The 18,730-nt window shown below is 39.6% G+C and overlaps 1 protein-coding gene across 1 annotated transcript; it reads left to right on the top strand.

The window, feature by feature from the left end:
* The first annotated feature begins 6,960 nt into the window (after positions 1 to 6,960).
* On the top strand, positions 6,961 to 8,663 carry foxb2 (forkhead box B2). Its single transcript, XM_031856737.1, has one exon. The coding sequence runs from the start codon at positions 7,289 to 7,291 to the stop codon at positions 8,246 to 8,248; it is 960 nt and encodes a 319-aa protein (XP_031712597.1). The 5' UTR covers positions 6,961 to 7,288; the 3' UTR covers positions 8,249 to 8,663.
* Positions 8,664 to 18,730: the final 10,067 nt, after the last annotated feature.

Raw genomic sequence — 18,730 nt, 5'->3', positions numbered from 1 at the left:
GTTGAGGTGTGAAGATTCCCAGAGATAATCAAAGGTAACAAAGACACATGTCTTTGTGTGACGAGGCTCAGAAGAGGGAGGGGATGACTGGAGGGGTCAATGGGGAGCTTGAAACTGCTGATCAATTGTTGTAATGTAAATACCTGATGTTCCCCCCTGCTGTGTGCTGAGATGCTTAAGAGCAGGAGACAAACTGTACTCTTGGCTCATCCTCTGCGGACTGTGTTGCAGTCAGTATGACGGTGAAGCCTTCTCTGCGCAGAGAATAAATACTTTAACAACTCCTTCTCTCAATGTTTCTTGTTTCATTATTATAGGACTCACTCGGTACTATTGAATAGTTTTTCCACCACAAACTTGGCGTCACGAACAGGATCCCTTGAAAGATCATCAGGAACCGACTGCGGACGGGGACCGATCATCCAGGAGGCTTCTCCTCCTGCCTCTGTGCCTCCACAAATTCTGGAGAGGACCGTTCAGTGGTTCCTGATCATCTTCACTGGGATCCTAAAGGACCTGATTGAGTCCAGATAGACTTCTAAACATCCGGTGAGATACTGAAATTTGGAAGATTGACTCTGAAGGATTGTTTTGTTTGTTTTTGGGGTTTTTGTTTAATTAATGTCAAATTGGGATTTAAAAGTGCACTGATTTAGGAAATAGAATATTTTTGTCAATATTCATATTAACATTTAACAGGCATGTGTGGATGTTTGTTGACATCTCATATAAATGCTGTTGTTCGTGAAAAGTTGGGTAGATACAGTAATATAAGATACTACTTTTAGGAGTGTTTGAAGAATATTGCTGAGTAAAGGAGTACGGGGAGAAAAGGGTGAGCGTTTGATAGTCACGTTAAATACCTTAAAGGTTGAATATCTTACAGGTAGAGATTAACCATTGAAGTCCTTTAACCTAAGACGAAGAATCTGTAAGGAGACTGGAAAGAAATAGATTAGACTTTTTGAATCTGTAAGGATAAATCTGTCCAGGTAACGGCTTAACTTTGATTGTGCCCTAAACAAATCCAAAGACTCACGGTGACGACTGTGTTTAAAGTATAAGTGTACACTGACTGTGCCTCAAAATGGGTGCACAGGGAAGTAACCGGGTTCCTCCACCTGAAGGGCCTAATGTCATTTTCATGAAGAAAAAGTTTGGTGAAATGAGTTATCAGCATCTGAATGAATGGGTTAACGAATGTGGGTTTCCTCAAGGAGGATCATTTAGCATAGATCAGATTTAAAAAGTTACGGAAATGATAGAAAGTCACAATAGAAGTTTGAAAATGTGGAAGGATGAATCTGAAAGTAGGGAAAGAAAGAAATTGTGTAAAAAGATGTCTAAAGTAGATAAACCAAATGAGAAAGAGGCAGATAAAGCTTCTCAGAAATCTTCTTCTCTCTATCCCTCATTGCACAGGGTGGATCCTGAACTCTACGCATGTCCTCCACCATATGTGGCCCCTCCACCCGGTCCAGCAGCACAGCAACGCCCACCCACACCAAGACAGCCTGACTTAAGCCCATCTCCAACCAGCACTCCTGCCAGCAACCTCACGAGCACGATCTCCTCCGTTGCCAACTTCATGCAGCAGGCCGCACACGCCTTGTCCCAACTAGGCAGCCCAGACAAGTCACATGAAGACCTGGGAACAACTGGAGACGCAGTGAGAGGTTCCTACAACCACTCCTGTGACACCAGAAGTGGACGAGGACCAAGAACAGACGACGATGAGGACAGACTTGAACTCTCATTCCCGATGGTCCAAGTGTCAGGTCCAAATGGAGCAATGATGGTCCACAGACCCTGGACTGACAGAGACATGACTGACGCACTGGCACATCTGCCAGACCCCGAAGTATCAGGCACAAAGTTTGGTGCTGAACTTATCGTATTCTGCCGTGAGTTTAGCCCCACTGAAGGAGAACTCAGACGCCTCCTCATGAAGAAACTTGGCCCAGCCAACTATGCCAAGGTTCGAGCAGCCTGTCAAGGAAATGCCAGACAGGTACAAACCAACTGGGATCACGCTGAGAACGCTGCATATAGAGACATGATTACCGTACTGGTTACAGCTTTGACAATTGCTTTCCCGCCGAGAATCAACACGACACAAATAACATCATGCAAGCAAAAGCCTGGTGAATTTTGTAGCAGACTATTACGCCAGACTCCATGTTATTTTCAACGAGCACAGCGGTCTAAAGGATAAGAAGCACCTGTCTGAGAAATTTATAAATAAATAATTATATATATATATATATCTGTGTGTTTTATATTATAGTGAATATTATTATATGATATATATATTATTATATTATACAGAATATTATTATATGATATATACATATATATATATATTATTATATTATATTGAATTGCTTGTGAGGGGGACAAAAATGAGATGTCCTGATGTGTTTGTTTAAGTGTTATTTACTGCTTTTTTCATGTTGGAATAAATGTTAAATATTTAACTGCAAAGTAGTAATGCGTGTTTGATACCTTCATTTTTTTTTGCATTAAATCATTCTGGGATGTTTGCTGAAATTGATTGGATGTTTCACATCCCTATACATAGAACATTTTCCACCAGCCACCACTGGTTACAGTATCAAATTTCCAAAACCTACCGACATGAACCTGGAGCTCTCGGGCCACCTGGACGGTAGCTTGCCTTGCCATGTTGGTAATACAGCCTTATCTTGTCATTTGTCGGCCTTGACTACCAAAAGGGAACTATGCAAGTTTTAGACTGACTCCAAGTATACACACGAGCCCTGAAAAAAATAACAGAAGTAGGATGTTAATCACAAAGTCAGTAAAGATAAAGATACATTTTTTTATAAAAGGCCTAAAACTCATGCATTTGTAGAACTGTGTGTGTGTGTGTGTGTGTGTGTGTGTGTGTGTGTGTGTGTGTGCACTTTCACTGTTCCTGTCAATGGCTTTTTAGTTCACTCGTATTACTGCAGTAGACAAAAGATGTTGGGATTTCCCATTTGTGGTGAAAGCAGTGATACTGTGGTCTTACAGTAATGGAGGCTGCGTTATTGCATTTCTGATTCAGATTTCCAGAAATATATATCTATAAATATCTATATATATAATAACTAAAAAATGTTTTCTTTTTAAGAAGTGAAGTGAGCTTCTTTATTTCTTGATGGATTCTCATCTTGATGAGTGGTTGCTGTGAATAAAGGAGCTAACAGCAACTGACAGCTGATGGGAGGGAACAGACGTCACTGTGTTGTATCAGGGCTATAGTGGATAACCCTTTCCCACAGTAAGAATAACAGTCTGTGAAAGCAGAGGAGCCATATGGACACATGTTTATTAAAACTTTACAAGGAAATCTGCTCCAGGTTTGCTATTGTGGCCAACATAAGATAAGAGGGACTTAGTTAAGTAGTTGGTTTATCAGCATGTAGTAAGTATATGCTACAAATCCTTCTAATTAGTGAGGGCTGTATTCAGTGAGAACACAGGTAATGAAAGACATATACACCAGTTAGTGGGCCAGAAAAGGTATGGAAGGGAAAACTACAGCCTCTGACCCTTCATGTCCCTTTAAGATGACTCACAACAAATCAAATTGACAGCTTTACAGATCGTAGCCATCCTCAAGGAAGGATGTGTGACTTATGGTGTGAAAGCTAGAATTGCTCTGATTTATATTTTTTTTAAAACAACGTATGCTGATAAGTTGGATCCAGTATTTTGCTTGTTGGTGATGTGTGTGTGTGTGTGTGGGTGTAATGGGAAGCATTACGGTAATGTTGGGAAACACAGACAGAGAGAAAGAGAGCAGAGGAGCAAGCAGGACTGAAGTAATAATCCCTGTCCAGCCCACAGGTTCATAAAGCATACCGTTGATGCTCAGGTCTCGCCTGTAAAATCTGTCTGCAGTGGCGTTAGTGTGTTGTTTTTTCAGTGCCTAAATGACTACAAAAACTTTCAAATTAATAAAGAAAATAACAAGATGTGTGTAATTGTATGTGTTTTTTAAATAATGCACATTTGATTTCCAGGTTTATTATTTGTTGTCATTTTCAACTATAGATGTTGAAAGTGTCCAGCTCACAGTTAGGAAATGCTACTGCTATCAATGCAAAGTCAAAATTAAGAATGCAAAAGTGCTATAATAATTAATATGATTCTATTCACATCTGTGTATGAAATTTCCTGAAAAGGTATTTGTACCCTCAGTATTTTGACAAAATTAAAGGAACACTTTACAATTCAGTGCAGTTCAAAATAACAATACACAAACTGCAGTTGCTGATTACTGATTTGGATTTAATTGTTAGACTTTCCTGATATTTTTTCCACCGCTTTCACATTACCATAACAATATGTTATGACCAGACATGCATAGATTATTTTGAGATGTTCAATATTTATTAATTCAGACGCTGGTATGCAATGTGAAAGTATAGTTGTTGTTTGAGGTAAAGAAAGAAACAAATACAAAGCTCATAAGAATTATTCTGGTGACAGTTTTCTTATTGTTGTTCTGGACGTTTGAGGTGAGAGAGTTTGAGACTTAAAGCTTTAAATACAAAGTTTGCCACCGTGATGAATAATGATAGTAATACCTTAGCTGACTGAAATAACTCTAGAAGGCAACAGGCAGACATACTACAGCTTTGATCCATTAATGTTCCTCCTTGCTCGCTCTTTTATGGGGAAACGGAAAGATCTGTCGTATTTTGCCTCTAAATAATTTCCCATTACATATGTGAGGCTTACAGCGTTTGCACCATAGTCCTAAACTGGTTTAATTTTCCATTGAAAACAATAGGCCTCGCTAATTGATTTTAATGGCTCTCTTCGCGACGATGAGCCCCTTATGACTTGGAGAGAGGTCTTTAAGATTATTATTATTAGTATAATTGCCATTACCCCAACACTTTCCTTTTGCAAATGGGAGACAGAGAAAGAATATCTTTGCCCTTAAGCTGAACAAATAATTATTAGAGACAGGAAACAAACAGACGACCGTCACTCACACGCACGCACACACATAAAGGCTCCACCTTTGAGTGGACCCCCTCCTGCCGACCCTCATTCCCCCCGCCGCCCTCTTCGTGCAGCGTGCCGCTTGTAATTTATGCAAAATTAATTGATACATCTTTTATAATTGATGTGCTGTAAACTTAATGAGTAATTTATGTAATTAGTCAATTAAGGATAATTCCAGCATATGTTCCATATGCCCAGAAGGTGTGCTTTACAACTAGATATTTGTCCAGGAGTTGGGTGCAGGCGAAGACTGCTGTAGACTACCTAATTAATTTTGTTATGCAGATCAGCCACGGTGTCTATTTAACGGCCCCCTTTGTGAAAACAGATTTAATATTGATCTTTCCCGGGCGTTTAAAGAGGATGCTTTTACCCGCGTTGGCCTCTGAGGGCCTTATAGTTTTAAAACTCATTTTTCAGGAGCCAGAAAAACAATTTTGCAAACAAAACAAAAACAAAAGCAAAAAAAAACAAAAACACAAGCACAACGACAACTTTCTTTATGTAGAGATGGATATATAAATGTTCCCTCTTTGTCAGGCGAAGTGACGCTAAGAAGGCGATTGTCCTTGCAATTACATGATGTCTTTAAAATATGCTCTCCGTCGACACAGTTGACCTTTTGAGTGGGCTTGAAGGACTGAGACATAACGGGAGAGATACACCGGCTAATTAATTGACACAGTTTTGAATATTCATACCTAATACAGCGAGCTTGCCCTTAATTACATTGTTGGACTTCTCTCCTAGGAGGCTAAATCACGATAGGCTTAATTATTGTAATGTATTCGGGGCCCCACCGGGGCACCGGGGAAGACAGGAGCCGTCAAGGACCCAGTCATGACACCTGGCTAAAAATTACACGGGAAGGGAAGCAGCTTTTGTTGTTCTCCGCTGAGCAGAATTCAGAGCAGGGGATGAAGTTTGTTTACATCCTTGTAGGATTCACCGGAGAGTGTTTGAACAGACAGACAGCCGCTGGACTCCCCTCTCAGCAATTAATCAACAACAGCCTCCCCTCTCTCTCTCTCTCCTCATGCTGTCTGCGCGTGTTAGTGTGTCTGCACATGTGTGTAGTTGAGAGCAGAAGAGTAGCGCACTGATGATTGTGCGCAAAGGAAGACATGATTTATTGTTTGCAAAGTCTGAAAGTGCAATCGAGCAAATTTTGCAAAGAGGTTGTATTTATACATTCCATTCTTTACTATTTACTTCCTCAAGTGAAAACGTGTGCTAGTGGGCGATTAAAATCAACATTCGCTGTCTTATTTCAATCATGTTATCTCAGCACAGACATTTTGATTTGTATTAATTAATGTATGCTTTCTGAAATGTTTATGACATAGAAATCGTTATATGCAAAGCAATGGAGCCCTCCAACACCATACCATTACAGCATATGCACAACTTACAAACTGACTGACTGCTGTTTTTTTACCAGAGAGGTCATAGGTCGGGTCACCAGCAGTCAGAGAACTGGGGATGGAGACATTGAGAAGCATGGCCCCTTTAAAGACAGGTCAGTGATTCAAATCAGTCACTCTGGTTATTTTCTAGTCCCTGTGTACATTACGCAGGAAGCTTTGATTGGCAAACAGGAGATAAGAAGTGTCTTGAACGCACCACCCACCCCTCATTTTTATTCATCTCTTTGCCCCCGTGTCTCTCTCTCTCTCTCTCTCTCTCTCTCTCTCTCTCGCTCTCTCTCCAGTCCACACACACGCGCGCGCGCGCACACACAGCCCTCTGCTCTCCCCTGACGTGTCCCCTAAGTGTCTGAATAACAGATAACAGAGCCAACGACCTGCGGGGGTCTTACAAAAGCGGCACTCGGTGAGTGGGAGCATCGCACAAGAGGAGAGGAGCACACGCCACACACAGACAGCGGAGCCAAGTGGCCCTCACATCGTTCAACCGCCGCGGAAACTAAGAGGACCTCTTAACTTTTGCGCACAGAGACTGACTTTTACGCACAACGCCAAGTGCATATTTTGACACTGAAAAGCCAGAAGAAATCTTCTTGGGATGCAGGAGCTTCTCACGGATCTAACCTGACGTCTGCGGGCCTTTATAGCCAACACTGTATTACAGAAAGAAAATTCACCAGCTTCTAATCTGATGGCTCAGAACTTTGGAACAGATCCGTCAGATGGAGACTGATATGAAATCTGTCAAGATAGCTCCTTGAAATATATTCTTCAAAATATAACTTTAAAGGTGGTTTCATTTAATAATTCAAACTTCTATAAAACAGTAACCAGTCATGCCTCGTCCGGGGAAGAACTCTTACAGCGACCAGAAGCCCCCATATTCCTACATATCACTGACAGCCATGGCTATCCAGAACTCATCCGAAAAGATGCTGCCTCTAAGTGACATTTACAAGTTCATCATGGACCGCTTTCCGTACTATCGAGAGAATACCCAACGATGGCAGAATTCCCTGCGACACAACCTCTCTTTTAACGACTGCTTCATCAAGATCCCTCGGCGGCCTGATCAGCCCGGGAAAGGCAGCTTTTGGGCTCTGCACCCGGACTGCGGGGACATGTTTGAGAACGGCAGCTTCCTGCGGAGACGGAAGCGCTTCAAGGTGCTGCGGGCTGAGCATATGGCCTGCAAGAGCTCCCCGATGATGCATTACTTTCACCATCACCACCACCACCCGGGCAGCAAGCTGGGCACAGCACCCGGCCACCATGACCTCTCAGCCGGGCCGGCAAGCGCCGTGGGTCGGCTCCCTCCCTTTCAGGGTTACGGGGGCATTACATGCGCACAGTCCGGCGGCTTTAAACACCCATTCGCCATCGAGAACATTATAGGACGGGACTACAAGGGTATGATGGCCAGCGGGCTCCCACTCACCTCGGTCATGCACCACCTGGGTTACCCGGTGCCCCCGCAGCTCAGCAGCGTTGTCAACTCCATGTGGCCCCACGTCGGGATGTTGTCGGAGTCCATGAGTGGCGTGCACGTACCTGCATCATCCGAGTACGCGCCCTTCGGCGTGTCAGCAAAGGGCCTGTACCACAATGCCAACGGGCAAACCCTGCCCGCCGTTCCTGTGCCAATAAAACCCACACCATCCCTGGGTCCCGTGCCCAGTTTGACGGGGCTGCAGTCCGGCCCGTCCCAGCTCTGCTCATCGGTCTCAGTGATGGAGAAGAGCGATCTGCTGGAAGGGAAAGGCAACCCTCTACACCCGGCTCTCCTGCTGTCCTAACTGGGTAAATTGCGGGTAATTTTTGAAAAGTAACGCAAACAAGAAGGACATTGTTATTGCATAAAGTAAGACAGAAAAGGCATATCAGCAGCATCATGGTTTAAGTTAGGTGCCGCTGTAGAAGAGTTGTAAAAACTGGTTAACATTGTGCTGTGTAATGAATTTTTCATTAGACCCATGTTGATTGAAATCATAATTTATTTGCACAATTTGTGAGGGCATTTACCACATACTGTAATGTGGCACTGATAAATACAATCAGACAAGTAGATACGCTGAACCCAAAGAAAAGCTTTGATTTAGGAGACAACAGTCTAAAATTATTCCCAAATGCAAACCACGAACTCTGTTTATATATTTTTTGCTCTTATTCAATTTATTCTTAATCTATGGCAGGCCTATTAAGTAAAGACAAATAGGCCTTCGTGTTTTTTAATCAGGCCTGTTGCACTTTTTTGTGTGTTACTTTGCAGTGGATTGAAAATGTTATGCTTGTATTATAACACTATTTATCTGAGAATATTCATAAAGAACTTAAAACTGAATCTTCTTTGTTGTTGTAGTTATTTATATACTCGTTAAATGTCCTCGCTGTCACTGTTTGGACCACAATTGAAGGGAAAAAAGAGACACATTCCATAAAACTTATATATTCTTTTATATAAGATTACGGTGAGATTAATTTACTGCGATGTAAAAATCACACTTTTTCAAATGTATTAATTTACGAATCCATCTCGTTGATTTTAGGGTGTGAAATAATTGCTTCCTGTTATTAATTAGTCATCATATCACCGTCTACAACAAGAAATAATAACTGCACATACTTGCCACCAGTTGCTCTCTGAAACACATTATGGATGCCTAAGTTTATGTCCTTTATTTTATACCAGCAGTTTTCAAATACAACAGATCCCTATTTAGACCCCTATGTTTTTAAATTTAAAATATTTGTAACAGTATGGGGAACCAGGGACCATGCAGTAATTTGGCCATTTTTACTGAGTCAAAAACATGACATGAAAGTACCTTTCAACATTATGACCCCACTCACCCAAACAAAGTCAAACGTCTTAACTCTGATTGATCTCAGGGGAACAATTGTTGGGGAACAATTTAGCAGGAGGTTGGTGAAAATGTTCATTATTTCAACATGATGTGAGTCCCCTAAATTCAAGAGATACATTTGGAAAAAAAATATTGAAAGAAAATATGTGAAAAACAAACTTTGCCTGAGCAAAACCTTTGCTCAGAGAAATGTTTAGATTTAAGTCAAGCTATCATCTTCCATACTTCATCATTATGTGCACTAAATCAGGACAGTGAGAGCATCATGACATGAATCACATGGGAATATGTGCTGATATACGCGTATGATCTTCATAAGATTGATATGACTGGGCTGCAGCATCACATCTTCAAAAGCAGGCAGGGTGATCGGATCAAGTTTTGCTCTTTTTTTTGCTCTGTTTAAACGTAGCTTTGAAGCTTCTCCTCTCCAGCAGCACAAAACACCAGGTTCAGCCCACTGAAAATGACTTATATTCAACCTCCTGTCCCCTGTTTTGCATCCCAAAGGCTCCCAAAGCCGACACTATTGTGAAACCAGCCTCTGAACAAATAATTGAGATGCACCAGCGCAGGAGAGGTGTGGGAGTGAAGAATTAAAACCTATTTTGATGTCATTGCTAACAGGCAGAATACATATAATACTCATTACTCATATCTTTTCCCAAATCATCTTCTTATTTCAACCTGTTCTATATTTCTGTAGTCTTTCCCTATATTGCACCTTGATCTCCAAAGGCTATCTCCTCTCATCTGTCACTTTCTCATATCTACTGCACACACATTTTCACCCACACTTTCTCTGCAGGGTGTCTCTGATCTCTAGTTAAAGGGAACTGAAATTTCAATGGCATGCCAGTGTCTATGTGAAAAGTGTGCACTCTGCCTGTAGGTGTGTGCGTGTGTTGCTTTAATTCCCTGATCAGCAGGCCTCAATGTCTTTAATAGCCCTCACTGCATTAGTGCATAATTAAATGCCACTAATTAAGACACAATAAGAGGAGTAATAATGCAGCCATTATTACCCTCCATGATCCTCTGTCCTCACTACACCGTCGTTAGACGTACGAATCATAATATCACATGAGGTCTGCTAATGTGCACATGTGTTTATGCACAGGCTAATAGGAGGTATATGTGCAGCTTATTTATAAGCTTTTTTTTATCAGGGTAGACACTGTGCTGGGTGTGTCAAAGCATTTAACAGCATATGTTAAATGATTTTCAGTCTGCGGGACAAGTTGGGAAATAGAGATATGTCTTAGATGCTCTTATTTTTGTTGGCATGTTGATGTGCAGGCTCCATTACTGTGTAAGATCTCATCCTATATCTGGTTGTGTGTTTCTGAGGTGTGTCAATATTAACATTTTGCCTGATATGTGGAAATGAAATTCAATCTGTAGCAATGTGTTTCTACAAAATAGTTGAATTGAATTTTCTTAGGAGAAAGAGCTGCACTTGGAAGTTATTTGTACCATCATCACCCGGACTTAGTCTGAACAACCTTTTGATTTATTTATTTTTTCACAAAAAATATCCAACTTAAAGGTAACGATATTATTGATTCATTATTAATTGATTATACAAAAAATTTAGCTCAGAAGAAAAAAAGCCAGCTCACTAAAGCTTCTCTTTCCTTTGAGATAAAAGCGATCAGTAACACTGATCAGATTTTTTCCAGGTTTTAATTTGAATTAATGTCATCAAACTGTGTCAAACATATTAGAGTGATTACAGTAAATAAAGGAAAATATGACAAGTACAGAGGGTTGTTTCAGTGTGTCACTCAAAAGTCACACTGTTGGATTGCAATAGAAGCATGTATATGTATACTCTGTACGTAACTGTTTATTTTTTTTTTCAAATAATGTTGAGGTTTTAAAATAACGTGAACTAATCAGAAAATATAAAAAAAAAATCCAGTTTTCTACCAAATGATTTGATGGTAACTAAATATTTAAAAACCTGTTAATATAACAACTGCAGATTTCCTTTTGTAGACTATTAACATCAACACAGCAGTTTATATTAGAACGAGTTCAAATATAATACAATGCACTTAAAGAGTCAGAGAGTCAGGCAATTTAAAATGAGTTTCTAAACTCTATGTTGGTTTCTTGCGTAATACTTTCCAAGCATGCAATACTAAATTAATAATGTTGAAAACATTGATGACTTTGGACAAGGATAAAGTTAAGTAACTTAGTAGTCTGTGCAACAGCCTGTAAAATGAGTAAGTTTGTAAGTTGGATTTGTTTTTCTAACAGGCTGACCCTGTGCGTCCCTTACACCAACCCTAGATTTAGGAGGATATGATGATATTTCATTTGAACAACACAAATATAATATTACACCGTATGAAACACAGTGATAAAAGTGTCGAGGGCATTAATATGGAAAAACAGTTAATCATGTGAAATATGAGCTTAAATGAATAATAGGAGTCTTATGAATGAATAAAACATTTAGGTCAGAGGTGTTTCACTGTCAGCCCTCAGAAACGAAACGTTACGGTCTTGAATAGGCAATGATACATTAGTGGTAATTACCCACACTTCATAGGGGCCAGGGTGGCAAATTCTACATGCGTTTTTCTTAATGACCAGCAAGAGCAGGCCATCATAATGAGCAGCTTAATTCATTGATCCGATCTGCTGTTCGCACTAACTCAAGCACACTGGCACACATACACATTCACACGCACGAACATTAACAACTCAAACTTAAATATTATTCTTTGTTTCAGATCGTGGTCTTTTATTCAACGTATTGGCAACATCAGATAACAGACATTTGTTCTAATTTCTTTCAATCTATAATTACCGTATGAGGATTCCTTGTTCAGTGGAACCATTTCAACAATAAATGGAGCCATAAAACTTAATTACAGCAACTATTAACTTTGTTAAATAATTTTAGAGAGAACAGAAATCTCTCTGTATCAAATGACCTTCATACAGCCCTCATTATTAAAAGTTAAAATGCATAAAATTGTTGAATTATTTGCAAAATCAGAGTACGGTGAAGGGAGCACATTAGAAAAACTCTCACTACTGGAAATTGGCTCAGGCTTCCTCCCTTTTCTAACCGCAACAATGAGAAATGACAATGAAAGGTGGGTAAAAATAAGCAAAGAGAAAAAGTAAAGAGTGCGACAAAGACAAAGAATGCAGATGAGGCAAGAAGAGAAGGAAAGGAGGGAAGGAAGGACAGTGTGAGAGAGAATTGTACAACTACACAAGGTCAGTATAGGTCTCCACTTCCTCTTACAGAACTAATGAAACTGTAATATTCTTTTTGTCACAGAGTACAGGATCATTTCTGACCTCCTAATGCAGTCTGAAGAGATTTGTACATGAGGACCTGTAGACAGACAGACAGGCAGACAAGCAGACAGACAGGCAGACAAGCAGACAGACAAGCAGACAAGCAGACAGACAGACAGACAGACAAGCAGACAGACAGGCAGACAGACAGACAGGCAGACAAGCAGACAGACAGACAGACAAGCAGACAGACAGGCAGACAGACAGACAGGCAGACAAGCAGACAGACAGACAAGCAGACAGACAGACAAGCAGACAGACAGACAGAGACCTATGAGAAACAATTTACCAAATTCCGTAAATTGATTTGATTTGAAAGAGACAGTGAAAATAAATACAACATGACGCGGTGTTGAATGAGTACAGCGACACATTTTTTTGGACTGGTTGTTGGATTCTGCGTCAATCAGGAAATTGTAACGACACAAGCTCCAATCAAGTGTGCGTTCCTTTCTTTTACTTCTCATTTTTATCATAGGAACCCAAATTCTTTTATACAAAATAATACATTGTAGTGTTTTTAAGTTAAACCTAGACAATAAACACACTATATTCTTGACTCACATTTTGTAATGGGAAGAGCTAAAATGAAGACAGGATTTAAGTTCCTGTTTGTTTCTCTGTTTGTCCACAAGCAAAATATCATCTGGGTTTAGATGTCCAAGTTGTTTTCTGTGTTATTATGTGTTCTACAAACATATATTTATATATTTTTTTTAACTCTGTTGGCCATGTGGATATAGAAAATCTGTTACAGTCATGTGTAAGTTTACATGTAAAACAATCCAATATGTGCAGATTCATATTTTTTCCCATATTTCTTCTTTCACCTGCTGCAGCAATGATCTCATTTACTGAGGCTGAATTGTTCGATGATTATAGACTTATTTCACTGAATATGTAATCAACAGGTAAATGCATAGTAATACATAACACATAATGGAGCGATTGTGATAATTAAGAGAAAACCATTAGCAAAAGTGTTACACAAGGACAATTAGATGTGCTAAATAATAATCCTATTATTCCGTCTTTAAATTATCAATATGTTATAAACAATTTAAATGGTTTTGCGTTTTGAAATTTGACTCTTTGTTAATCAATTTGTGTCTGCAATTTATATTCCATCTCACAAATAGTTTCTCGTTTGCGTGAACAAATACCACATTTAATTTCATTCACAGTTTAATGAAGTCACGTACAGTTTGTTTGATTTAAAGACGTGTAGTTTGTTACACAGAATATTTATGGTCCTACCCACTTTGCACTTATTTTTCATATGTACACATAACATCATAATATTTTAAGTGAGCACCGTTCTAATTGATGCCATATGCACATGAGATATTTTGGGATTAATGGACTAAATAAGGAGTATGGATATGATAGTTTTAGAGGAATTTAAAATTGCAAAACTACACATTTGGAATTGAGCATTATTCCTCATCCTGATTGATGACAGCAGAAGTGGAATCACATATTGTCTCAGAGTAGATTTAAGAAGTTGATTAAGGTAAATTAAACAAACTGTTTTGACTGTGGGCCATATACAGAAAAATATGAGCAGTCGCAGTCAAACAATAGTGAATGCGTAGTTTTCAACCAGTTCTTCCCATACTGCAAGAACATGTTTCTAGAGCAAAACATGTGCCATAGAAAATGAATAGTCTGTCAAAGTTACTACTAAACAGTTTCACGTTTGACATCAAAATAATTTATAGTGTGCCCATGTATTACAGAAAGTATTTCTGTATCTGCTGCTCTTAGTTTTGATCAAAATTATTTTAATATCTTTAAACTCCAATACAGTTGTCTCTCTGTGTCGTCTCACACACACCTAAGCCACATCTGTAGCTGCCTGAAGCTCCTCACAGGGCACTGACTGGTCCGTGCTCTGGCTATACTGGACACAAACGCATTACTTGAAGCCTGACAAGATGGATTATTATGTCACATAGTGGACAAAGGTAACTCATCAGCGCAGTGTGAGATGGTCAAAGAAGTGCACTCGTGACAACCGGCATTCCGCCAGTACCCGCTCATTACTGCTTGCATCTTTAATTTTAAATACTTTGCAGGAGCCCTTTGATCAAACTCACACAATCACACACACATTCACACAAATAATCTGTTGGCCACTGAGCAGCTCCACCTGAGGAGTTGGGGGTTAAGCGCTTTTGCTCAAGGGCACCCAGTCCAGTGGTAAGCACACTCATACTAATATTTATCATTTATCATATTACATTTCACCTGATGTGCACATACGGTGTTTGTACACTTACTGTAATGGAGCATGGCACAATTGTGGTACATGTGATAACTTATTTTAACAGTACACGTGATTCAGTGCAAGCAGGCAGCCGGCATACGGCTACATCCGCTCTTATCTCGGTAATGGTCTCCTTGCCATATTCACTGCTGTGGTCTTTAATAGTGGGACGAGAGGTCATCTGGCACGAGCGGACGAAAGTCAGCATCAGCCAATGAAAAGGCCATCTGAGGGGGATTAGCATATTGGCATCGGGCCTGGAGACAGAGAGAAGTTGTCAAGGGAGTGAGTCCTAATGACAGGTCACTGTGGACCACGGCACATTACTATAACTCTTCTTCTCTGTCTTTTCTCCATAATGGACCTCATTCTCTTTCTGTGGTTACACTTTTTTCCCTTTGTCCCTCTTACTTTCTATCACTCTACTGCCATAGAGGATGCAAATGGATTTCTGAATATTTTTCTATTTATTTTTACAATTTGTTCCTGTTTTGGAACAGTCTTTTCCATCTATTCTCCGAAACAGTTTCCCCCTCTCCCCTACCATTCTTCCCCCATTTATCTTTGGCAGTCCCTCCCTCCCTGTCATCCTCTTTCTCCTTAATAATTAGACAATGAATCACTAATCTGGGGTCAAATTTTATCTGCCTCCTCTGGCTAAAGTGTTTTGTCTCTGCGCTGTCCTCGAAGTAAGGTCTTCTGGCGCAGCTCATATCATCTCCAATCTGCCATCTATCTTTATTGGCCCAAATTATTACACCTTATTAGCCATTATTACATTTTATTTTCGATTCAAAACAGGTCACTGGTTCAGCCATTCTGGCCTCCTTCCCACTCTTTCCCCTTTTTAACTTGCCCACTTTCTCTGAGGAGTTCAGACAAAGAAGTTATCCGGCCAAAAAACTTCAGCAGTTTCATAAGAGGTTAAGTGCTTTGCCCATATAGGCTCATTTGACTCCGCAATAATAGAGATTAAAGTGAAACAGAAATTAGCAAAGTGTGTCATCAACTTTGCTCAGAGTTTGTACTTGGAATAAATCTCATCTCACAATGTCAGAATGTCAGAAGTCAAAAAATAATAATTGGCAGTGTTACAGAAAACTTTATAACAAAGGTTTGGCTTACAAAACTGTTGGATCTGGGCAGGACCTGTTTGGTTACATTATCATTAGAAATTGGAGCTAAAGATGCTTTAAACAAAGACTAATCACATAGAATCAACAAAGTCTTGCTTGATTGATCCGTGATCATCAGATCAACAGGTCTCTCCTCATTCACTACACTGAACTGAATCACCACGAGCACACAGGAGTAGTTCCTCTAACTGAGCACATTTGAACGAGTCAACTTCCACAAAAACAGAGTTGAAGTTTCCATTGTACCTTCTTTGTGATGAAGGAAGGCTATAGGTCACTTGTAGCTCTGGGCAGGTGGTTAGCGGGATGAAGTTACAGCCTGTAATAGGCCTACATCAATTATAAAATGCAGAAGCAAAGTGTGCTTTCTAACAAACCGGCTGTTTTGCTTTGGTTTGGGATATATATATATATATATATATATCCAGAGAGAGAGAGAGAGAGAGAGAGAGAGAGAGAGAGAGAGAGAGAGGGAGACTCTCACCTTTGAGCCCTGCAAAGGTGTTCACAAATTAACCCTAAGGGGTTTCATTCGATAAGACCTTTACAGCATTTCGGATAATTAGTTAACATCTTGTTCTACTCAATGAATTAACAAAATGAAGCCCACAAAAAAAAAATGAATTATTATTTAAAAAATCTGGAGCTCCAGGACAAAAAGGTTTTAACACTAATGCACTTGACAGCGGTAGAACATTTGGCAACAATGCACTGTCCTCCCGTTAGCGTTAATTGCAACTGTGACAGCGGTTAAAGGCAAAGGTCCTCCTCTGACTCCCAATCATTTATCTCTCCGTTACAGAGAGCACTCTGGGTTTTTATTAGCGTAATAAAGTCGATCTTCACGATCACAAAAAGCCTCTTGACCCCTGGGTGCTCTGGAGGTATTCATCATCATCATATTTCTTTCTCTGTCACGCACGCTGCATGCTGCAAACCGGCAGGCACACGAGCAGAGGTGCTTCTCACTTACTTTACTGTTTAATTAGAATAATAAGATCATTTAAATGAAGCAAGGGGCAGGTGTATTGAGTATGAATGTGCATTATGTGTGCAGACTTAAACAAATTTAAATATTTTTTATAGATGTTATAATGTTAATACTGTATACGATAAATATCAATTAAATCCCATTTATGCCTTGACCGAGACAAACAGACGTCAGAGGTTGCGCGAGAGTAAATCTAATCCATGTACGCCCTCTTGTGGTTGAAGAACTCACGTTGTTCAAAGGGCCTTCTAGTTCTGCAACCTGATTGCATCTGTGGACAAAACATTAATTAATGCAGTTCTCTCACATGGTGATGTTAAAAAAAATATATAGCTACAACGATAGATATTCTTAGATATAAACAACACATGTTTTATGGATTAGATGAAATATTTCCAAAGAGGTATGAAGAATCCAAAAACTGAATAATCTAGACTAGACTAAAATAGACTTGGTATTTATTAGAAACCCATTTTCAAAAGAAAGAAAGTCATATCATGGCAGAGATGCTAAAGAAACGACATATGAGTAATTCATGTAAAAAAAAAATCATTGATTTTAATATGTAGAACTTCAAGAGTTCCATCAGTGCCAATAAAAAGACAGAAACTGGATCATTTGCACCCTGGAAATGTCTTGGATGACTGAGGATAATGAATTCATCCTGCAGATATAGAATAAGCTCTCTGTTCAGTAATTCATGTGCTGAGGTGGTGTTTACTGTTACAAGTTTATTTAATCAAAAAAAGCTGTCAAACTAATATGTGCTGGACAGTATGTTATGTAAGCCTATAATTCTGGCAAAAAGTACAGTGACCACAACCAAAAACATGTTGAGGTCATCTTTCCTTCTGCGGAGAGTAGAGAAGCCACATACATCTGTGATGTTTGACATACTAAAAAGTAAATAACTATAAACGGTATTGGTCGAACTGATATTCAGTTTGCTTTTCCTGTAAAGGATCAATGCAAAATCACAAAATGTTACCTTGATTACATGAAAACAAGTGTTGAATTCTTTGAAATGAATATGTTGCCCATAATACACATCAGGTCAGTTATGTGTCTGGCTGTTTAAAGGTCAGTGGGTCTTTGAGGAGGTGGGTACTCTCTGTTGGTCCGGATGCTCCTGTCTTTGAATCGCCTTTGAACAAGAGGTCAGCGCTCTCAAAGGCAGGTTGTACTGACGTCATCATGACCACAACATGACCCACCTCCATATTTTGTTGTGCGTTTTAAGTTGAATTTAATGAGTAGAGGAAAGTATACGGGGTCGTACCTACATAATCTAACAGTGGTGTATAATGAATATTAAAACTCAAGATATCTAAATATTTGAGCTGAGGTATTAAAATCTATTTGATGTTGTAGGAAAGTTATTATTTGTATATATTTGAATTGTATTTTAAATGTGTGCTGCATGCTACAGTGGAATTGAGAGCATCGCAGATAATGCTTTGTGACTGGCTTCCTTAATATACAGTACAATAGGCACATTTCAGTGTTGATGTAAATTACATCAGCTGAAAAGCTGACATTACATACTTGTAGCACAACTACAATGTGTATATACATGTACAGCCTGTTTTCTGATGCAGCCGGGGGCGGCAGATCACTGACGTAGACGTCCCCCCCCGATCCCCTTTAAAATCTGTCTTTGGAACATTCGTCACACTCAGTTCTTTCCTCAG

This window comes from Anarrhichthys ocellatus, unplaced genomic scaffold, assembly GCF_004355925.1.
Source record: "Anarrhichthys ocellatus isolate YVR2014 unplaced genomic scaffold, GSC_Weel_1.0 scaffold17, whole genome shotgun sequence".
Classification (NCBI taxonomy): Eukaryota; Metazoa; Chordata; class Actinopteri; order Perciformes; family Anarhichadidae; genus Anarrhichthys; species Anarrhichthys ocellatus.
This window is presented reverse-complemented; position numbering and strand designations above follow the sequence as displayed.